The sequence below is a fragment of the Acipenser ruthenus genome, unplaced genomic scaffold (assembly GCF_902713425.1).
Source record: "Acipenser ruthenus unplaced genomic scaffold, fAciRut3.2 maternal haplotype, whole genome shotgun sequence".
Taxonomy (NCBI): Eukaryota; Metazoa; Chordata; class Actinopteri; order Acipenseriformes; family Acipenseridae; genus Acipenser; species Acipenser ruthenus.
In genome coordinates, this window is record NW_026708281.1 from 12,501 (window position 1) to 35,000 (window position 22,500).

Here is a 22,500-nt window from a genome sequence, read left to right on the forward strand (position 1 = left end):
CAGGATTGACCAGGGGGTACCCCTCTATTACAATGACTACATGATCGACCAGGGGGTACCCCTCAATTGCAATGACTACAGGATTGATCAGGGGGTACCCCTCTATTACAATAACTACATGCTATGTGGCTGAGCCAATCCACAGTGCTGTAAAATGCTGTAACAGTAAAATGAACAACAGACTGTACCGTGGCTGTGATTTAAAATGTAAACAAAGAAACATTACGATAAAAACGAAATAAAAAAAAAGATCTGTTAAGAATTTAGAAAAAAAATAATCTTATAAACATTGTGAAAAAAAATTACATATCTATATAAAAATATCTAGAATGAAACTTTGGAACCAAAAAATGTGTGTGTGTGTGTGTCTGTGGTGGTGTGTGTGTGTGTGTGTGTGTGTGTGTGTGTGTGTGTGTCTATGGTGGTGGTGTGTGTGTGTGTGTGTGTCTGTGGTGGTGTGTGTGTGTGTGTGTGTGTGTGTGTGTGTCTATGGTGGTGGTGTGTGTGTGTGTGTGTGTGTCTGTGGTGGTGTGTGTGTGTGTGTGTGTGTGTGTGTGTGTGTGTGTGTGTGTGTTTTGTCATTATTTGAATTACTGCAGTTCTCTTAAAGCGGTTTTGAAAGGAGAGGAAGGAAATCACGTGCTCTCTGTGTGACAGTGAGCCGTCAGGGTCGCGGAGAGACACGCACTCCAACTGCAGTGTGGAGTAGTGGTCAGGGCTCTGGACTCTTGACCGGAGGGTCGTGGGTTCAATCCCAGGTGGGGGACACTGCTGCTGTACCCTTGAGCAAGGTACTTTACCTAGATTGCTCCAGTAAAAACCCAACTGTATAAATGGGGAATTGTATGTAAAAATAATGTGATATCTTGTGACAGTTGTAAGTCACCCTGGATAAGGGCGTCTGCTAATAAATTAATATTATTAATATTATTTATTTCTTAGCAGATTAATAATAATAATAATAATAATAATAATAATAATAATAATAATAATAATAATAATAACAACTGCAAACTGACTGACTGAGACAAACTGGTTTCACACCTTCCCACTGCGACACCCCGTTACCAGCAGCGTGACACATTTCTACTGCAGAACATCTAACCATACACTTCCCTTTACAACTGAATTCACCCTCCCCCCCCCCCCCCCCCACACGCACACACACACACACACACACACACACACAATCCTGTTCAGTTTGACGCTACAATATAATCCCTTCTTCTTGGGGTCTGTGTTAGTTTACTACATTCTGAAGAGAGTTTAGTTTCAATGGAAGGGGCCGGAGATCATGTTAATAAAGCTAATAAGAGGTGAGAGAATGGATTTTAAAGATGGTCAGCGCTCCTTTAAAGGGAGGGGCCGGTGATCATGTTAATAAAGCTAATAAGAGGTGAGAGAATGGATTTTAAAGATGGTCAGCGCTCCTTTAAAGGGAGGGGCCGGTGATCATGTTAATAAAGCTAATAAGAGGTGAGAGAATGGATTTTAAAGATGGTCAGCGCTCCTTTAAAGGGAGGGGCCGGTGATCATGTTAATAAAGCTAATAAGAGGTGAGAGAATGGATTTTAAAGATGGTCAGCGCTCCTTTAAAGGGAGGGGCCGGAGATCATGTTAATAAAGCTAATAAGAGGTGAGAGAATGGATTTTAAAGATGGTCAGCGCTCCTTTAAAGGGAGGGGCCGGTGATCATGTTAATAAAGCTAATAAGAGGTGAGAGAATGGATTTTAAAGATGGTCAGCGCTCCTTTAAAAGGAGGGGCCAGTGATCATGTTAATAAAGCTAATAAGAGGCGAGAGAATGGATTTTAAAGATGGTCAGCGCTCCTTTAAAGGGAGGGGCCGGTGATCATGTTAATAAAGCTAATAAGAGGTGAGAGAATGGATTTTAAAGATGGTCAGCGCTCCTTTAAAGGGAGGGGCCGGTGATCATGTTAATAAAGCTAATAAGAGGTGAGAGAATGGATTTTAAAGATGGTCAGCGCTCCTTTAAAGGGAGGGGCCGGTGATCATGTTAATAAAGCTAATAAGAGGTGAGAGAATGGATTTTAAAGATGGTCAGCGCTCCTTTAAAGGGAGGGGCCGGTGATCCTGTTAATAAAGCTAATAAGAGGTGAGAGAATGGATTTTAAAGATGGTCAGCGCTCCTTTAAAGGGAGGGGCCGGTGATCATGTTAATAAAGCTAATAAGAGGTGAGAGAACGGATTTTAAAGATGGTCAGCGCTCCTTTATAGGGAGGGGCCGGTGATCCTGTTAATAAAGCTAATAAGAGGTGAGAGAATGGATTTTAAAGATGATCAGCGCTCCTTTAAAGGGAGGGGCCGGTGATCATGTTAATAAAGCTAATAAGAGGTGAGAGAATGGATTTTAAAGATGGTCAGCGCTCCTTTAAAGGGAGGGTGATCATGTTAATAAAGCTACTAAGATGTAAGACTGTAAAAACACAGAATGGAAATGGATTTTCTCAAAGCGTGGTTTGCACACGTGTGATCGTGCACTTGTCTCGGTAACTGCGCGTCCCCTTTAAGAAGTAAGTCAGAGTTTGCTGTCTGTTTTTTTGGTCCAGTGCAGGTATTATATTGATCTGGCTGGGCGTGGTTGAAGATTTTTGCATATTACCTCAGCTCCGTATACGTAGCATTGCTGCTGGGAAGGAGGGAGGGAGACAGAGAGAGAAAGAGAGAAAGAAATGAACAGACAGACAGACAGAAAGCGAGTCTGTCGGCTCTGTGTTCCGGGTGTGTAGGCTAAGCGACCGCGGAGATTTAGTGATTATGTGAAGCTTGAAATAATCCTCTTTACTCAGATAAAATCACTCTGTGGCAGAGAGGAGGAGGAGGAGGGGCGGTGAAAGAGAGAGAGAGAAAAACCGCAACCTGCCTCGGAATCCACTGACAGTTCCGAAATAAAAACCAAAAATATATAGATTTATACAGAGAGAGAGAGAGAGAGAGAGAGAGAGAGAAAAAGAGGAATAGACGGTTTTGTTCCTCGAGCGCAAAAGAAACGCTCGACAGACGTCAAATAAAGAAGAAAGGAGTGGATTTATCTTATTTTTTGTAAAAGTGTATTTCTTAACTTTTTAAAATTTGTTTATTTAAATTTGTTTTGACGACAAAGACACTTTTTTTCAACATGAAAGACAGACTGGACCAGCTGAAAGCGGTGAGTGCCGGCGTTTCGTTGATTTGATTTATGTATTTATATTTTATTGAAATAACATTAAATGACTTTGTTTTTTAGAAGCCGTTACTGCCTCTCGCGTTTTATAAGTTGCTGTCGTGTGATTCGGATTTAGTTTTGACACACGTATGTCGTCTGTCTCTTCCTGTTTTATAATTTCAAAAATACTCTTTAAAAAAAAAAAAAAAAAAAAAGTTAGCGTTTTAAAAACGACGAAGTCTGTTTTCGACGGGAGTCTGTGTCGGTCAGGTTATTATTTATGTAAGCGTGTGTTTCTGGAGCGCACCTGCTGTGACGGGTTGGGGGGTAATGACTGTCACCTGACTGCGGTCCACTGTCTCGCTATGCTGTGTTTTCCTCTGGGTTTGGGGGAGGGGGAAGGGTGAGGGGAGGGGTGGGGAAGGGTGAGGGGAGGGGTGGGGAAGGGTGAGGGGAGGGGTGGGGAAGGGTGAGGGGAGGGGTGGGGAAGGGTGAGGGGAGGGGTGGGGAAGGGGTGGGGGGGTCTCGACGCTTCGATATGAACCGGCGCTGCACGCTGGAGGACAATGGCGGTGTAGCCAACCGTACCGCTTTAGGCGTGACGGTCCCGTTTCTAGTTTTTCACCGTGTGTCGCTTGTGTGGTCTGCTGAGAACATGAAAATATCATTTCACCCTCTTTATATGGTATAGGCAGTGTGGCTCTGACCTTGGGTGGGATATATATATATATAGCAGCGGTGTGGAGTAGTGGTTAGGGCTCTGGACTCTTGACCGGAGGGTCGTGGGTTCAATCCCAGGTGGGGGACACTGCTGCTGTACCCTTGAGCAAGGTACTGTACCTAGATTGCTCCAGTAAAAACCCAACTGTATAAATGGGGAATTGTATGTAAAAAATAATGTGATATCTTGTAACAATTGTAAGTCGCCCTGGATAAGGGCGTCTGCTAAGAAATAAATAATAATAATATATATATATATAAAATGGACAAGGCTATATTTGCATCCTGAGCCATTTGAAAAAAAGGCATACTACCACAGTAGTGACGTCAAAAAGTGATAATTCCTCTCGAGGAAAATTTACTTGAACTTTGACCCATTCGACTCCTCGTGACCACTGCTTTCAATTCAAAACACAAAATGTCTTGTTTTCAATCACTCGACAACACCCACAGTACAGAAATGTTCATGAATGAGCAACACAATGAGAATACGCTTAAAAATAAAATGATGTCATGGGTCTAGCGCTGTATATTATAAAGATATTTCAGAGGGCTGGATCGCATCAATATCAGGGTCTAGTGCTGTATATTATAAAGACATTTCAGAGGGCTGGATCGCATCAATATCAGGGTCTAGCGCTGTATATTATAAAGACATTTCAGAGGGCTGGATCGCATCAATATCAGGGTCTAGCGCTGTATATTATAAAGACATTTCAGAGGGCTGGATCGCATCAATATCAGGGTCTAGTGCTGTATATTATAAAGACATTTCAGAGGGCTGGATCGCATCAATATCAGGGTCTAGCGCTGTATATTATAAAGACATTTCAGAGGGCTGGATCGCATCAATATCAGGGTCTAGCGCTGTATATTATAAAGACATTTCAGAGGGCTGGATCGCATCAATATCAGGGTCTAGTGCTGTATATTATAAAGACATTTCAGAGGGCTGGATCGCATCAATATCAGGGTCTAGTGCTGTATATTATAAAGACATTTCAGAGGGCTGGATCGCATCAATATCAGGGTCTAGCGCTGTATATTATAAAGACATTTCAGAGGGCTGGATCGCATCAATATCAGGGTCTGTTTCTGGACTTTCTGGGCCACCATACTTTACAGTAAAGCGTGATAACGCAGATCCATGGATAGGAGAGGGATTGAATTTCACTGCCTGCTTGGTTTTTTGAGAAATTTGAGGAATCGCTGAAGCAGGCATTTCATTTCTGAAGGGAGAAGACTAGCTCTACCTCCGCTACGCTCCCCTGCCTCCAAAGCCCGCTCCTTCTCCACCCTTGCTCCGCAGTGGTGGAATGACCTTCCTACAGATGTCAGGACTGCCCAGTCCCTGACCACATTCCGGCGCCTCCTTAAGACTCACCTCTTCAAACAGCACCTGTAGAACTCCTCTGTTTGTATCCTGGGACACTATCACCCTTCATGTAAATGTGCTTTATTTTGCTCTTATCTGCTCCTTATTTTACTGCATTTAATCCTGTACTTCAGAATACTGTAATCTGCCAAGTGTTTAACCTGTAGGACTTTGTATTTAATCACATCCTGATGTAACTATCACTATTTAATCATATCCTGATGTAACTATCACTATTATCTGCTGTATTATTGAATTGTGGTTTGTCACACTTGAACAAAAGTTATTGTATTTCTTGCTTTTATTGTATTACTTGTATTGTAACACTTGAAATGTATTTGCTTACGATTGTAAGTCGCCCTGGATAAGGGCGTCTGCTAAGAAATAAATAATAATAATAATAAAAATAATAATTTCACAACAGCATGCGGAAACCAAACACGACAAAAAATGTGTTTGACTTCGTTACATCAGAACGTGATTCTGTCTCGTGAGTTTTTAATATATACTGAGCCTCAAAAGAAACGTATCCCTTATATTTGAGCCTCAAAAAAATCTTATCACTTCTATCTGGATAAAATTCACTAGACGTGACTGAAAAACGACAGACTCTGTTTCAGAGCAGGTGCAGTGATGTTTTATTGTGCTGATTAACAATTGACGAAATCACGAAGATGCTGCAGAATGATCTGTGGATCTGGGGCAGGTGTTGTGACTCTTGGTCTCCCAGTTGGTGGCGCTGTCCTTGACAGAGTGTGTCTGGTTATACCGTCTCTCCAGGTTTGAAATCGCTGGCTGTGAGCCCCTAAGACGGCGAGCCGCGGCACGCTGCCCTCGTCCAGCCTCCAGCACGCCGATCCCACGAAGGAGACGCTCTCTCGACAGACGCGGCGTGGCGGGGGTTTATCTGTGATTTCTCTATTGCTTTTATTGAAGCTAGCAATTCAACAGCTGAATTCAATCCATATCCAGCGTCCAATCAACTTGTCTCACTAATTAGGTGGCATTCAAAATCCTAAAAGGTATAGACAATGTCGACCCAGGGGACCTGAAAAAAGAAACAAGGACCAGGGGAATGGAGATTAGATAAAGGGACATTCAGAACAGAAAATAGGAGGCACTTTTTTACACAGAGAATCGTGAGGGTCTGGAACCAACTCCCCAGTAATGTTGTTGAAGCTGACACCCTGGGATCCTTCAAGAAGCTGCTTGATGAGATTCTGGGATCAATAAGCTACTAACAACCAAACGAGCAAGATGGGCTGAATGGCCTCCTCTCGTTTGTAAACTTAATAAGAACATAAGAAAGAGCTTCAGTCACTCAAGCGGGTCAAGGATGAAGGATCGAGCGATTTTTAAAAAGAAAAACATAGTCAATTATATACCTTTATTCTCTTCAAAAGTCAACGTGTTATAGTAGTGATAGTAGTTTATTTTGATGCTCAGTGTATATGTATGTGTTTTTACAACATTGATAAATATCACAAAGCGAGGGGCTGCGTTGTAATATTTCACAAACTGGATTTATCAGTACTTCCCTTATTTTTTCCTGTTTGTTTTTAACCAGCGTTTATTTCCCCCCTGAAAATCGCTTGCTTCTGAAAGGGTTAATTGACCCAGCGATGGCATGTGGCTCCATGGTTTGGTTACATTTTGCATGGATAATTATCACAGCTTGTTTTTCAACACAGTGTTTTAAAAGCTCGACAAAGAGGCACAACAGTGGGGCGGGGCGGGGAGGGGAGGGTAGGGGGGGGTGGGGTTATTATAATTCCTCTGTCCTTGCTGGTGTTGTTTTATAAAGTCACTTTTTGTGTCGTTTTTCCTGTTCTGGTTTTGCTGGCACTGGATGTTGTAGAGAGATCTGCTTTGTTCTCTTCCCTGTGCTTGAGTACAATTTTGTATAGAGAAATATGTAAAGCAAATGCTGTGCCCTCCACAGAGCTCTCAGAATCATGTCTAAACTACAGCAGAGTGGAGCCGTTATTAACCTGCCCCCTTCCTGCAACACTGCCCCCTAGTGGATAGGAGACACACAGCAGGAAGAAATATATATATAGCCCTGAATACAGTGTTGTGTCGTTATTAACCTGCCCCCTTCCTGCAACACTCTGCCCCCTAGTGGATAGGAGACACACAGCAGGAAGAAATATATATATAGCCCTGAATACAGCAGTGTTGTGCCGTTATTAACCTGCCCCCTTCCTGCAACACTGCCCCCTAGTGGATAGGAGACACACAGCAGGAAGAAATATATATATAGCCCTGAATACAGCAGTGTTGTGCTGTTATTAACCTGCTCCCTTCCTGCAACACTCTGCCCCCTAGTGGATAGGAGAATTACCACAGCAAGCGAACAAGTTGCTAGATATTTAAGCAGAAAACCAGAGCTGAGCAAAAATATCTAACAGAGTCCAAAATTGAATGGAAAAGGTCCAAAAATCATCATAAAAAATAAATTACATTTAAAAAAAAAACAGACCTGTAAAGGGACAGCCTTGCCTGTAGGGGGCAGTAGAAATGACTTTAGGAGCTGCTTTTCAGTCCTTGTGTAAACCAGGCTAATTATATTAGTAAGCCAGTGGCGCCATCTAGTGTACAGCTAGGGTATCGCCAGCAAAATGTCATCCAAAGTGTTAATAAGAGTTTAATAATAAGACACACCTGAGCTTGTTAGCTAGACACACTGGGGCTGATCAAGCTGGTAGTAAAACCTGGACTGGATCACACTGCTGTGCAATAGGAGTCTGATTTCCAGCCCTGTTTGAAGGTTTTCAATCTTGTTTTGGTTTTCTTTGCAGACCTGCGACACGGATGACGTGGAGGATGTTGAAATATCTGTCGATAACGCGGCCTTTATGGATGAATTCTTCGTACAGGTGAGAGAGAGAGAGAGAGAGAGAGAGAGAGACATACATACATACATACAGGGAGAGGGAGAGAAAGAGACACACACACACAGAGGGAGAGACACACACACACACACAGAGACACACACGGGGAGAGGGAGAAGGGAGACACACAGAGGGAGGGAGGGAGAGAGGGAGAGAGAGATGCACAGGGAGGGAGAGAGACACACACACAGAGGGAGGGAGAGAGATGCACAGGGAGGGAGGGAGAGAGACACACACACACACACACACAGACACACACGGGGAAAGGGAGAAGGGACACACACAGAGGGAGGGAGAGAGGGAGAGAGATGCACAGGGAGGGAGAGAGACACACACAGAGGGAGGGAGAGAGATGCACAGGGAGGGAGAGAGACACACACAGAGGGAGGGAGAGAGACACACACACACACAGAGAGGGAGGGAGGGAGAGAGAGAGACACACAGAGGGAGGGAGGGAGAGATGCACAGGGAGGGAGGGAGAGAGAGAGAGAAAGAGAGACACACACACACAGAGGGAGGGAGGGAGGGAGAGAGACACACACAGAGAGGGAGAGAGAGATTAATGCCAGTTGTCTTATTAAACTGCACTCCTTGTAAATGAGGCTCGCTGGTCCAGGACTTGCAGAAAGGGGCTTGATACCAGGAGGTTCAAATCCCGGCTGAGCCTCCGACTGTGTGTCTGTCTGTCTGTGTGTCTGCCTGTCTGTGTGTCTGTCTGTCTGCAGCTTTAATGAAACTAAACTCTTTTCAGAATGTAGTAAACTAACACAGACCCCAAGAAGAAGGGATTATATTGTAGCGTCAAACTGAACAGGATTGTGGGGCTCTGTCTGTTTGTCTGTCTGTCTGTTCTGCCCTCTCGGCCGCGTGGGAGTGTATTGATTTTTTCCCTTGTGTGTGTCTTTCCCAGATCGAGGAGATCCGTACCAACATTGATAAGATTGATGAGAATGTGTCGGAGGTGAAGAAGCTCTACAGCCTCATCCTGTCGGCCCCGACCTCCGAGCAGAGTGAGTGCCGACTCTGCACTCCCTGAGCAAACACTCAGCCTGCACTAACCAGTATTGCACTGGAACATAAGATCATAAGAAAGTTTCAGAACTAGAGGAGGCCCCATTCAGGCATGCAGGCAATAAAAATGTGCATTATAAATATCATATGGGAGATAGTGAAATTGAAGAAGGGAACTATGAAAAAGACCTAGGAGTTTATGTTGACTCAGAAATGTCTTCATCTAGACAATGTGGGGAAGCTATAAAAAAGGCCAACAAGATGCTCGGATATATTGTGAGAAGTGTTGAATTTAAATCAAGGGAAGTAATGTTAAAACTTTACAATGCATTAGTAAGACCTCACCTAGAATATTGTGTTCAGTTCTGGTCACCTCGTTACAAAAAGGATATTGCTGCTCTAGAAAGAGTGCAAAGAAGAGCAACCAGAATTATCATGAGTTCGTTTGGTTGTTAGTAGCTTATTGATCCCAGAATCTCATCAAGCAGCTTCTTGAAGGATCCCAGGGTGTCAGCTTCAACAACATTACTGGGGAGTTGGTTCCAGACCCTCACAATTCTCTGTGTAAAAAAGTGCCTCTTATTTTCTGCTCTGAATGCCCCTTTATCTAATCTCCATTACAAAAGCATTGGAGCATGCAGCACTGTGTGATCTGGTGCTGTGCTGTGGTGCACTGCTGTCTCTGCGTGTCTCAGCGTGGGGGACGGCTCTCTCTCTCTCTCTCTCTCTCTGTCTCTCCCTTGGCTGATTTTTACCACAGAGTCGAGTGCACAGATATTGATCGCTGTGGCGTTGAGATCGCAAGCCTCCATTTAAAAGCATTGCAGTGAATTGAATTGCATTGCAGTGTACTGTGCTGGTTTCTGCATTATATTGCAGTGCATTATATTACACTGTATTGCAGTGCATTATATTACACTGTATTGCAGTGCATTATATTACACTGTATAGCAATGCATTATATTACACTGTATAGCAGTGCATTATATTACACTGTATTGCAGTGCATTATATTACACTGTATAGCAATGCATTATATTACACTGTATAGCAATGCATTATATTACACTGTATAGCAGTGCATTATATTACACTGTATTGCAGTGCATTATATTACACTGTATAGTAATGCATTGTATTACACTGTATTGCAGTGCATTATATTACACTGTATAGTAGTGCATTATATTACACTGTATAGTAATGCATTATATTACACTGTATAGCAGTGCATTATATTACACTGTATAGCAGTGCATTATATTACACTGTATAGCAATGCATTATATTACACTGTATAGCAGTGCATTATATTACACTGTATAGCAGTGCATTATATTACACTGTATAGTAATGCATTATATTACACTGTATAGCAATGCATTATATCACACTGTATAGTAGTGCATTGTATTACACTGTATAGCAGTGCATTATATTACACTGTATAGTAATGCATTATATTACACTGTATAGCAATGCATTATATTACACTGTATAGTAATGCATTATATTACACTGTATTGCAGTGCATTATATTACACTGTATAGTAATGCATTATATTACACTGTATTGCAGTGCATTATATTACACTGTATAGTAATGCATTATATTACACTGTATAGCAATGCATTATATCACACTGTATAGTAGTGCATTGTATTACACTGTATAGCAGTGCATTATATTACACTGTATAGTAATGCATTATATTACACTGTATAGCAATGCATTATATTACACTGTATTGCAGTGCATTATATTACACTGTATAGTAATGCATTATATTACACTGTATAGCAATGCATTATATCACACTGTATAGTAGTGCATTGTATTACACTGTATAGCAGTGCATTATATTACACTGTATAGTAATGCATTATATTACACTGTATAGTAATGCATTATATTACACTGTATTGCAGTGCATTATATTACACTGTATAGTAATGCATTATATTACACTGTATTGCAGTGCATTATATTACACTGTATAGCAGTGCATTATATTACACTGTATAGCAATGCATTATATTACACTGTATAGCAGTGCATTATATTACACTGTATTGCAGTGCATTATATTACACTGTATAGCAATGCATTATATTACACTGTATAGCAGTGCATTATATTACACTGTATAGTAATGCATTATATTACACTGTATAGTAATGCATTATATTACACTGTATAGCAATGCATTATATTACACTGTATTGCAGTGCATTATATTACACTGTATAGTAATGCATTATATTACACTGTATAGCAATGCATTATATCACACTGTATAGTAGTGCATTGTATTACACTGTATAGCAGTGCATTATATTACACTGTATAGTAATGCATTATATTACACTGTATAGTAATGCATTATATTACACTGTATAGCAATGCATTATATTACACTGTATTGCAGTGCATTATATTACACTGTATAGTAATGCATTATATTACACTGTATAGCAATGCATTATATTACACTGTGCTGTATTGCAATGCATTATATTACACTGTATTGCAGTGCATTATATTACACTGTATAGTAATGCATTATATTACACTGTATTGCAGTGCATTATATTACACTGTATAGCAATGCATTATATTACACTGTATAGCAATGCATTATATTGCATTATATTGCAGTGCATTATATTACACTGTATAGTAATGCATTATATTACACTGTATAGTAATGCATTATATTACACTGTATTGCAGTGCATTATATTACACTGTATTGCAGTGCATTATATTACACTGTATAGCAATGCATTATATTACACTGTATTGCAGTGCATTATATTACACTGTATAGTAATGCATTATATTACACTGTATAGTAATGCATTATATTACACTGTATAGTAATGCATTATATTACACTGTATTGCAGTGCATTATATTACACTGTATTGCAGTGCATTATATTACACTGTATAGTAATGCATTATATTACACTGTATAGTAATGCATTATATTACACTGTATAGTAGTGCATTATATTACACTGTATTGCAGTGCATTATATTACACTGTATTGCAGTGCATTATATTACACTGTATAGTAGTGCATTATATTACACTGTATAGTAATGCATTATATTACACTGTATTGCAGTGCATTATATTACACTGTATTGCAGTGCATTATATTACACTGTATAGTAATGCATTATATTACACTGTATAGTAATGCATTATATCACACTGTATAGCAGTGCATTATATTGCACTGTATTGCAGTGCATTATATTACACTGTATAGTAATGCATTATATTACACTGTATAGTAATGCATTATATTACACTGTATAGTAATGCATTATATTACACTGTATAGCAGTGCATTATATTACACTGTATTGCAGTGCATTATATTACACTGTATAGTAATGCATTATATTACACTGTATTGCAGTGCATTATATTACACTGTATAGCAATGCATTATATTACACTGTATAGCAATGCATTATATTACACTGTATAGTAATGCATTATATTACACTGTATAGTAATGCATTATATTACACTGTATTGCAGTGCATTATATTACACTGTATAGTAATGCATTATATTACACTGTATAGTAATGCATTATATTACACTGTATTGCAGTGCATTATATTACACTGTATAGCAATGCATTATATTACACTGTGCTGTATTGCAATGCATTATATCACACTGTATAGTAGTGCATTGTATTACACTGTATAGCAATGCATTATATTACACTGTATAGTAATGCATTATATTACACTGTATAGCAATGCATTATATTGCATTATATTGCAGTGCATTATATTACACTGTATAGTAATGCATTATATTACACTGTATAGTAATGCATTATATTACACTGTATTGCAGTGCATTATATTACACTGTATTGCAGTGCATTATATTACACTGTATAGTAATGCATTATATTACACTGTATAGCAGTGCATTATATTACACTGTATAGTAATGCATTATATTACACTGTATTGCAGTGCATTATATTACACTGTATTGCAGTGCATTATATTACACTGTATAGTAATGCATTATATTACACTGTATAGCAATGCATTATATCACACTGTATAGTAATGCATTATATTACACTGTATAGTAATGCATTATATTACACTGTATAGTAATGCATTATATTACACTGTATTGCAGTGCATTATATTACACTGTATTGCAGTGCATTATATTACACTGTATAGTAATGCATTATATTACACTGTATAGCAATGCATTATATCACACTGTATAGTAATGCATTATATTACACTGTATAGTAATGCATTATATTACACTGTATAGTAATGCATTATATTACACTGTATAGCAATGCATTATATCACACTGTATAGTAATGCATTATATTACACTGTATAGTAATGCATTATATTACACTGTATAGTAATGCATTATATTACACTGTATAGTAATGCATTATATTACACTGTATAGCAGTGCATTATATTACACTGTATAGCAATGCATTATATTACACTGTATAGTAATGCATTATATTACACTGTATAGTAGTGCATTATATTACACTGTATAGTAATGCATTATATTACACTGTATAGCAATGCATTATATTGCATTATATTGCAGTGCATTATATTACACTGTATAGTAATGCATTATATTACACTGTATAGTAATGCATTATATTACACTGTATAGCAGTGCATTATATTACACTGTATAGTAATGCATTATATTACACTGTATTGCAGTGCATTATATTACACTGTATTGCAGTGCATTATATTACACTGTATAGTAATGCATTATATTACACTGTATAGCAGTGCATTATATTACACTGTATAGCAATGCATTATATTACACTGTATAGTAGTGCATTATATTACACTGTATAGTAATGCATTATATTACACTGTATAGTAATGCATTATATTACACTGTATAGTAGTGCATTATATTACACTGTATAGTAGTGCATTATATTACACTGTATAGTAATGCATTATATTACACTGTATAGCAGTGCATTATATTACACTGTATAGCAATGCATTATATCACACTGTATAGTAATGCATTATATTACACTGTATAGTAATGCATTGTATTACACTGTATAGTAATGCATTATATTACACTGTATAGTAGTGCATTATATTACACTGTATAGTAATGCATTATATTACACTGTATAGCAATGCATTATATCACACTGTATTGCAGTGCATTATATTACACTGTATAGTAATGCATTATATTACACTGTATTGCAGTGCATTATATTACACTGTATAGTAATGCATTATATTACACTGTATAGTAATGCATTATATTACACTGTATAGCAGTGCATTATATTACACTGTATAGTAATGCATTATATTACACTGTATAGTAATGCATTATATTACACTGTATAGCAGTGCATTATATTACACTGTATAGTAATGCATTATATTACACTGTATAGCAGTGCATTATATTACACTGTATAGTAGTGCATTATATTACACTGTATAGTAATGCATTATATTACACTGTATAGCAATGCATTATATTGCATTATATTGCAGTGCATTATATTACACTGTATAGTAATGCATTATATTACACTGTATAGTAATGCATTATATTACACTGTATAGTAATGCATTATATTACACTGTATAGTAATGCATTATATTACACTGTATAGTAGTGCATTATATTACACTGTATAGTAATGCATTATATTACACTGTATAGCAGTGCATTATATTACACTGTATAGTAATGCATTATATTCCCCTGTGCTGTGCTGTGCTGTGCTGCTGTGTGTTCTGTTATTCCCCTGTGCTGTGCTGTGCTGTGCTGTGCTGTGCTGTGCTGTGCTGTGCTGCTGTGTGTGCCGCTGTCCTGACCGCGCTCTCACTTGAACTCGGTCACATGGCAGCGCAGTGGATTAGGAGCAGGGGGCTGGCAGCAGCAACCCGGGATTATCTGTTAAGCTGTTTGGTGTCTCTGTGAGTGTGTGTGTCAGTGTGTGTGTGTGTGTGTGTGTCTGTGTGTCTTGTTTTAATGATTTTGTTTTTAATATTTATTATTTTATCATTTTTATTTCAGAAACCAAAGATGACTTGGAGAGGCTGACGGTGGACATCAAGAAGCTGGCGAACAGCTCTCGAAACAAACTGAAGAGTAAGAGCTGTCCGCTACGGGAGTGATGGGTCACGTGTCACGAACCGGCCAATCACAGTGCAGCATTCACCACAGACGCAGAGTCTAGGGCAGTGTGGTGCGTGATGGGTCACGTGACACGAACTGGCCAATCACAGTGCAGCATTCACCACAGACGCAGAGTCTAGGGCAGTGTGGTGCGTGATGGGTCACGTGACACGAACTGGCCAATCACAGTGCAGCATTCACCACAGACGCAGAGTCTAGTGCAGTGTGGGGCGTGGTGTGTCACGAACCGGCCAATCACAGTGCAGCATTCACCACAGACGCAGAGTCTAGGGCAGTGTGGGGTGTGAAGGGTCACGAAATGGCCAATCACAGTGCAGCATTCTCCACAGACGCAGAGTCTAGGGCAGTGTGGGGCGTGAAGGGTCACGAACCGGCCAATCACAGTGCAGCATTCACCACAGACGCAGAGTCTAGGGCAGTGTGGGGCGTGAAGGGTCACGAAATGGCCAATCACAGTGCAGCATTCTCCACAGACGCAGAGTCTAGGGCAGTGTGGGGCGTGAAGGGTCACGAACTGGCCAATCACAGTGCAGCATTCTCCACAGACGCAGAGTCTAGGGCAGTGTGGGGTATTCTAGATGGGGCTTCTGATTTTCTGTGTTTACCCCCCACAATTTCTTTTTTTCTCCTCTCCCTTAAAGAATTAAATTGCTGCCTGTTAAGCCAGCGGTGTCGAACTCCAGTCCCCAAGGACAGAGGAGTCTCCAGGGTTTTTTTTTATTTTTTGATTCCAACTTAAGCTCTCGATTTTAACTTGATAACCGATGAAATTATTTGCCTAACATCTGGGTTTATTGATCAGGTATTGAGAAGAACATTGAAGAGGATGCAGAACGCTTGTCAGCCGATCTGAGGATAAGGAAGTCCCAGGTACAGCATTCCGACACCTTCCTAATCCATAATCAATAACCTGATCACACAGATCTAAACTGGCACAGCAGAGTGTGGTGAAGCACAGGGAAGCATTGTAAAGCACAGAGAGGTGTGGTAAAGCATAGGGAAGCATTGTAAAGCACAGAGAGGTCTGATAAAGCATAGGGAAGCATTGTAAAGCACAGAGAGGTCTGGTAAAGCATAGGGAAGCATTGTAAAGCACAGAGAGGTCTGATAAAGCATAGGGAAGCATTGTAAAGCACAGAGAGGTCTGGTAAAGCATAGGGAAGCATTGTAAAGCACAGAGAGGTGTGGTAAAGCATAGGGAAGCATTCTAAAGCACAGAGAGGTCTGGTAAAGCATAGGGAAGCATTGTAAAGCACAGAGAGGTCTGGTAAAGCATAGGGAAGCATTGTAAAGCACAGAGAGGTCTGGTAAAGCATAGGGAAGCATTGTAAAGCACAGAGAGGTCTGGTAAAGCATAGGGAAGCATTGTAAAGCACAGAGAGGTCTGGTAAAGCATAGGGAAGCATTGTAAAGCACAGAGAGGTCTGGTGAAGCATAGGGAAGCATTGTAAAGCACAGAGAGGTCTGGTAAAGCATAGGGAAGCATTGTAAAGCACAGAGAGGTCTGGTAAAGCATAGGGAAGCATTGTAAAGCACAGAGAGGTCTGGTAAAGCATAGGGAAGCATTGTAAAGCACAGAAAGGTCTGGTAAAGCATAGGGAAGCATTGTAAAGCACAGAGAGGTCTGGTAAAGCATATTGAACCCTTATGAATCTCTCTGCAGCATTCGGTCCTCTCCAGGAGGTTTGTGGAGGTCATGACCAAATACAACGAAACTCAAGTGGATTTCAGAGAGCGAAGCAAAGGGAGAATTCAGAGACAACTGGAAATCAGTGAGTGAAGAATAATATATAGAACTATGCAGATTGAAGCTCAGGGGGACTGTCTGAATCGTGTTTGGTGTTGCTGTATAATATATAAAACTATGCAGATTGAAACTCAGGGGGACTGTCTGAATCGTGTTTGGTGTTGCTGTATAATATATAAAACTATGCAGATTGAAGCTCAGGGGGACTGTCTGAATCGTGTTTGGTGTTGCTGTATAATATATAAAACTATGCAGATTGAAACTCAGGGGGACTGTCTGAATCGTGTTTGGTGTTGCTGTATAATATATAGAACTATGCAGATTGAAGCTCAGGGGGACTGTCTGAATCGTGTTTGGTGTTGCTGTATAATATATAAAACTATGCAGATTGAAACTCAGGGGGACTGTCTGAATCGTGTTTGGTGTTGCTGTATAATATATAAAACTATGCAGATTGAAGCTCAGGGGGACTGTCTGAATCGTGTTTGGTGTTGCTGTATAATATATAAAACTATGCAGATTGAAACTCAGGGGGACTGTCTGAATCGTGTTTGGTGTTGCTGTATAATATATAAAACTATGCAGATTGAAACTCAGGGGGACTGTCTGAATCGTGTTTGGTGTTGCTGTATAATATATAAAACTATGCAGATTGAAACTCAGGGGGACTGTCTGAATCGTGTTTGGTGTTGCTGTATAATATATAAAACTATGCAGATTGAAACTCAGGGGGACTGTCTGAATCGTGTTTGGTGTTGCTGTATAATATATAAAACTATGCAGATTGAAGCTCAGGGGGACTGTCTGAATCGTGTTTGGTGTTGCTGTATAATATATAAAACTATGCAGATTGAAACTCAGGGGGACTGTCTGAATCGTGTTTGGTGTTGCTGTATAATATATAGAACTATGCAGATTGAAGCTCAGGGGGACTGTCTGAATCGTGTTTGGTGTTGCTGTATAATATATAAAACTATGCAGATTGAAACTCAGGGGGACTGTCTGAATCGTGTTTGGTGTTGCTGTATAATATATAAAACTATGCAGATTGAAGCTCAGGGGGACTGTCTGAATCGTGTTTGGTGTTGCTGTATAATATATAAAACTATGCAGATTGAAACTCAGGGGGACTGTCTGAATCGTGTTTGGTGTTGCTGTATAATATATAGAACTATGCAGATTGAAGCTCAGGGGGACTGTCTGAATCGTGTTTGGTGTTGCTGTATAATATATAAAACTATGCAGATTGAAACTCAGGGGGACTGTCTGAATCGTGTTTGGTGTTGCTGTATAATATATAAAACTATGCAGATTGAAGCTCAGGGGGACTGTCTGAATCGTGTTTGGTGTTGCTGTATAATATATAAAACTATGCAGATTGAAACTCAGGGGGACTGTCTGAATCGTGTTTGGTGTTGCTGTATAATATATAAAACTATGCAGATTGAAACTCAGGGGGACTGTCTGAATCGTGTTTGGTGTTGCTGTATAATATATAAAACTATGCAGATTGAAACTCAGGGGGACTGTCTGAATCGTGTTTGGTGTTGCTGTATAATATATAAAACTATGCAGATTGAAACTCAGGGGGACTGTCTGAATCGTGTTTGGTGTTGCTGTATAATATATAAAACTATGCAGATTGAAGCTCAGGGGGACTGTCTGAATCGTGTTTGGTGTTGCTGTATAATATATAAAACTATGCAGATTGAAACTCAGGGGGACTGTCTGAATCGTGTTTGGTGTTGCTGTATAATATATAAAACTATGCAGATTGAAACTCAGGGGGACTGTCTGAATCGTGTTTGGTGTTGCTGTATAATATATAAAACTATGCAGATTGAAGCTCAGGGGGACTGTCTGAATCGTGTTTGGTGTTGCTGTATAATATATAAAACTATGCAGATTGAAACTCAGGGGGACTGTCTGAATCGTGTTTGGTGTTGCTGTATAATATATAAAACTATGCAGATTGAAACTCAGGGGGACTGTCTGAATCGTGTTTGGTGTTGCTGTATAATATATAAAACTATGCAGATTGAAGCTCAGGGGGGCTGTCTGAATCGTGTTTGGTGTTGCTGTATAATATATAAAACTATGCAGATTGAAGCTCAGGGGGACTGTCTGAATCGTGTTTGGTGTTGATGTATAATATATAAAACTATGCAGATTGAAGCTCAGGGGGGCTGTCTGAATCGTGTTTGGTGTTGCTGTATAATATATAAAACTATGCAGATTGAAACTCAGGGGGACTGTCTGAATCGTGTTTGGTGTTGCTGTATAATATATAGAACTATGCAGATTGAAACTCAGGGGGACTGTCTGAATCGTGTTTGGTGTTGCTGTATAATATATAAAACTATGCAGATAGAAACTCAGGGGGACTGTCTGAATCGTGTTTGGTGTTGCTGTATAATATATAAAACTATGCAGATTGAAACTCAGGGGGACTGTCTGAATCATGTTTGGTGTTGCTGTATAATATATAAAACTATGCAGATTGAAGCTCAGGGGGACTGTCTGAATCGTGTTTGGTGTTGCTGTATAATATATAAAACTATGCAGATTGAAGCTCAGGGGGACTGTCTGAATCGTGTTTGGTGTTGCTGTATAATATATAAAACTATGCAGATTGAAACTCAGGGGGGCTGTCTGAATCGTGTTTGGTGTTGCTGTATAATATATAAAACTATGCAGATTGAAACTCAGGGGGACTGTCTGAATCGTGTTTGGTGTTGCTGTATAATATATAAAACTATGCAGATTGAAACTCAGGGGGACTGTCTGAATCGTGTTTGGTGTTGCTGTATAATATATAAAACTATGCAGATTGAAGCTCAGGGGGACTGTCTGAATCGTGTTTGGTGTTGCTGTATAATATATAAAACTATGCAGATTGAAACTCAGGGGGACTGTCTGAATCGTGTTTGGTGTTGCTGTATAATATATAAAACTATGCAGATTGAAGCTCAGGGGGACTGTCTGAATCGTGTTTGGTGTTGCTGTATAATATATAAAACTATGCAGATTGAAACTCAGGGGGACTGTCTGAATCGTGTTTGGTGTTGCTGTATAATATATAAAACTATGCAGATTGAAGCTCAGGGGGACTGTCTGAATCGTGTTTGGTGTTGCTGTATAATATATAAAACTATGCAGATTGAAGCTCAGGGGGACTGTCTGAATCGTGTTTGGTGTTGCTGTATAATATATAAAACTATGCAGATTGAAACTCAGGGGGACTGTCTGAATCGTGTTTGGTGTTGCTGTATAATATATAAAACTATGCAGATTGAAGCTCAGGGGGACTGTCTGAATCGTGTTTGGTGTTGCTGTATAATATATAAAACTATGCAGATTGAAACTCAGGGGGACTGTCTGAATCGTGTTTGGTGTTGCTGTATAATATATATCTCTATGCAGATTGAAGCTCAGGGGGGCTGTGTGATTCGTTCTGTTCACGCTGTTTCTCTGTGTGTTTCTAAGCTGGTAAAAGCACCACGGATGAGGAATTGGAGGAGATGTTGGAAAGTGGGAGTTCAGCCATATTCACAGCGGGGGTAAGGAAAGACATTTTTTCAATCTGCAGTCCTTCTAAAAGTGTGTGTGTGCAGATATATCAGATGTCTCTCCTCTCTCCTCCTCCTCCCCTCCTCCCTCTCTCTCTCTCTCCCCTCTCTCCCCTCCCTCTCTCCCCCCTCTCTCTCTCTCTCTCTCTCCCTCCCTCCTCTCCTTTCTCCTCCCCTCTCCCTCTCCTCCTCTCCCCCCTCCACTCTCTCCTCTCTCTCCTCTCCTCCCTCTCTCTCCCCTCTCTCTCCCCTCTCTCTCCCCTCCCTCTCTCCCCCCTCTCTCTCCTCTCTCCTCCCTTCTCTCTCTCCTCTCCTCTCTCCTCCCTTCTCTCTCTCCCTCTCTCCCCCTCTCTCTCTCTCCTCTCTCTCCTCTCCTCCCTCTCTCTCTCCTCTCCTCCCTCTCTCTCTCCCTCTCTCTCTCCTCTCTCCTCTCTCCTCTCCTCTCTCTCTCTCCTCTCCTCCCTCTCTCTCTCTCCTCTCTCTCCCCCCTCTCTTCCCCTCTCTCCCCCCTCTCTCTCTCTCTCTCTCCCTCTCTCTCTCTCCTCTCCTCCCTCTCTCCCCCCTCTCTCTCCCTCTCTCCCTCTCTCCCCCCTCTCTCCTCTCCTCTCTCTAGATCATTGAGTCCAACATCTCGAAGCAGGCTCTGAGTGAGATCGAGTCGAGACACAAGGACATCGTGCGGCTGGAGAGCAGCATCAAGGAGCTGCATGACATGTTCGTGGACATCGCCATGCTGGTGGAGAACCAGGTAACTGGGAGGGGGGGGGGGGCTCATGGGAAACGGAGTTCTTTACACACTCGAGGACAGCTGGGACTACAGCATTAGTAACAGTAGGGGATCATGGGAAGTGTAGTTCTTTATATACAAGACAGCTGGGACTACAGTATTAGTAACAGTAGGGGATCATGGGAAGTGTAGTTCTTTATATACAAGACAACTGGGACTACAGTATTAGTAACAGTGAGGGGTCATGGGAAGTGTAGTTCTTTATATACAAGACAACTGGGACTACAGTATTAGTAACAGTGGGGGATCATGGGAAGTGTAGTTTATATACAAGACAACTGGGACCTACAGTATTAGTAACAGCGGGGGATCATGGGAAGTGTAGTTCTTTATATATGAGACAACTGGGACTACATGTTGATTGATTGATTGGTGCTTGTATAATCCCTCATGTTGTTTGATTGATTGGTGTTTGTATAATTGCTCATGTTGTTTGATTGATTGATTGGTGCTTGTATAATCCCTCATGATTGATTGATTGATTGATTGGTGCTTGTATAATCCCTCATGATTGATTGATTGGTGCTTGTATAATCCCTCATGATTGATTGATTGGTGCTTGTATAATCCCTCATGTTGATTGATTGATTGGTGCTTGTATAATCCCTCATGTTGATTGATTGGTGCTTGTATAATCCCTCATGATTGATTGATTGGTGCTTGTATAATCCCTCATGTTGATTGATTGATTGGTGCTTGTATAATCCCTCATGTTTGATTGATTGATTGGTGCTTGTATAATCCCTCATTTTGATTGATTGATTGGTGCTTGTATAATCCCTCATGTTGATTGATTGATTGGTGTTGTATAATCCCTCATGTTGATTGATTGGTGCTTGTATAATCCCTCATGTTGTTTGATTGATTGGTGTTTGTATAATCCCTCATGTTGATTGATTGATTGGTTCTTGTATAATCCCTCATGTTTATTGATTGATTGATTGGTGCTTGTATAATCCCTCATGTTGTTTGATTGATTGATTGGTGCTT

The 22,500-nt window shown here is 40.3% G+C and overlaps 1 protein-coding gene across 6 annotated transcripts in view; it reads left to right on the forward strand.

The window, feature by feature from the left end:
- The first annotated feature begins 2,510 nt into the window (after positions 1–2,510).
- Positions 2,511–22,500, forward strand: part of LOC117970889 (syntaxin-3-like) — a 33,224-nt gene continuing 13,234 nt past the window's right edge. For 2 of the 6 annotated variants that reach the window (XM_059020584.1, XM_059020586.1), the window contains exons 1-8: positions 2,674–3,169; positions 8,063–8,140; positions 9,066–9,165; positions 15,285–15,359; positions 16,210–16,277; positions 17,071–17,179; positions 20,641–20,714; positions 21,337–21,471. In XM_059020584.1, the coding sequence (XP_058876567.1) occupies positions 3,140–3,169; positions 8,063–8,140; positions 9,066–9,165; positions 15,285–15,359; positions 16,210–16,277; positions 17,071–17,179; positions 20,641–20,714; positions 21,337–21,471 (669 nt within the window). In that variant the 5' untranslated portion in view covers positions 2,674–3,139. Of the gene's footprint in view, positions 2,535–2,670; positions 3,170–8,062; positions 8,141–9,065; positions 9,166–15,284; positions 15,360–16,209; positions 16,278–17,070; positions 17,180–20,640; positions 20,715–21,336; positions 21,472–22,500 lie in introns of those variants that run through there. The other 4 variants (XM_059020587.1, XM_059020588.1, XM_059020583.1 and 1 more) reach the window with 4 other exon arrangements.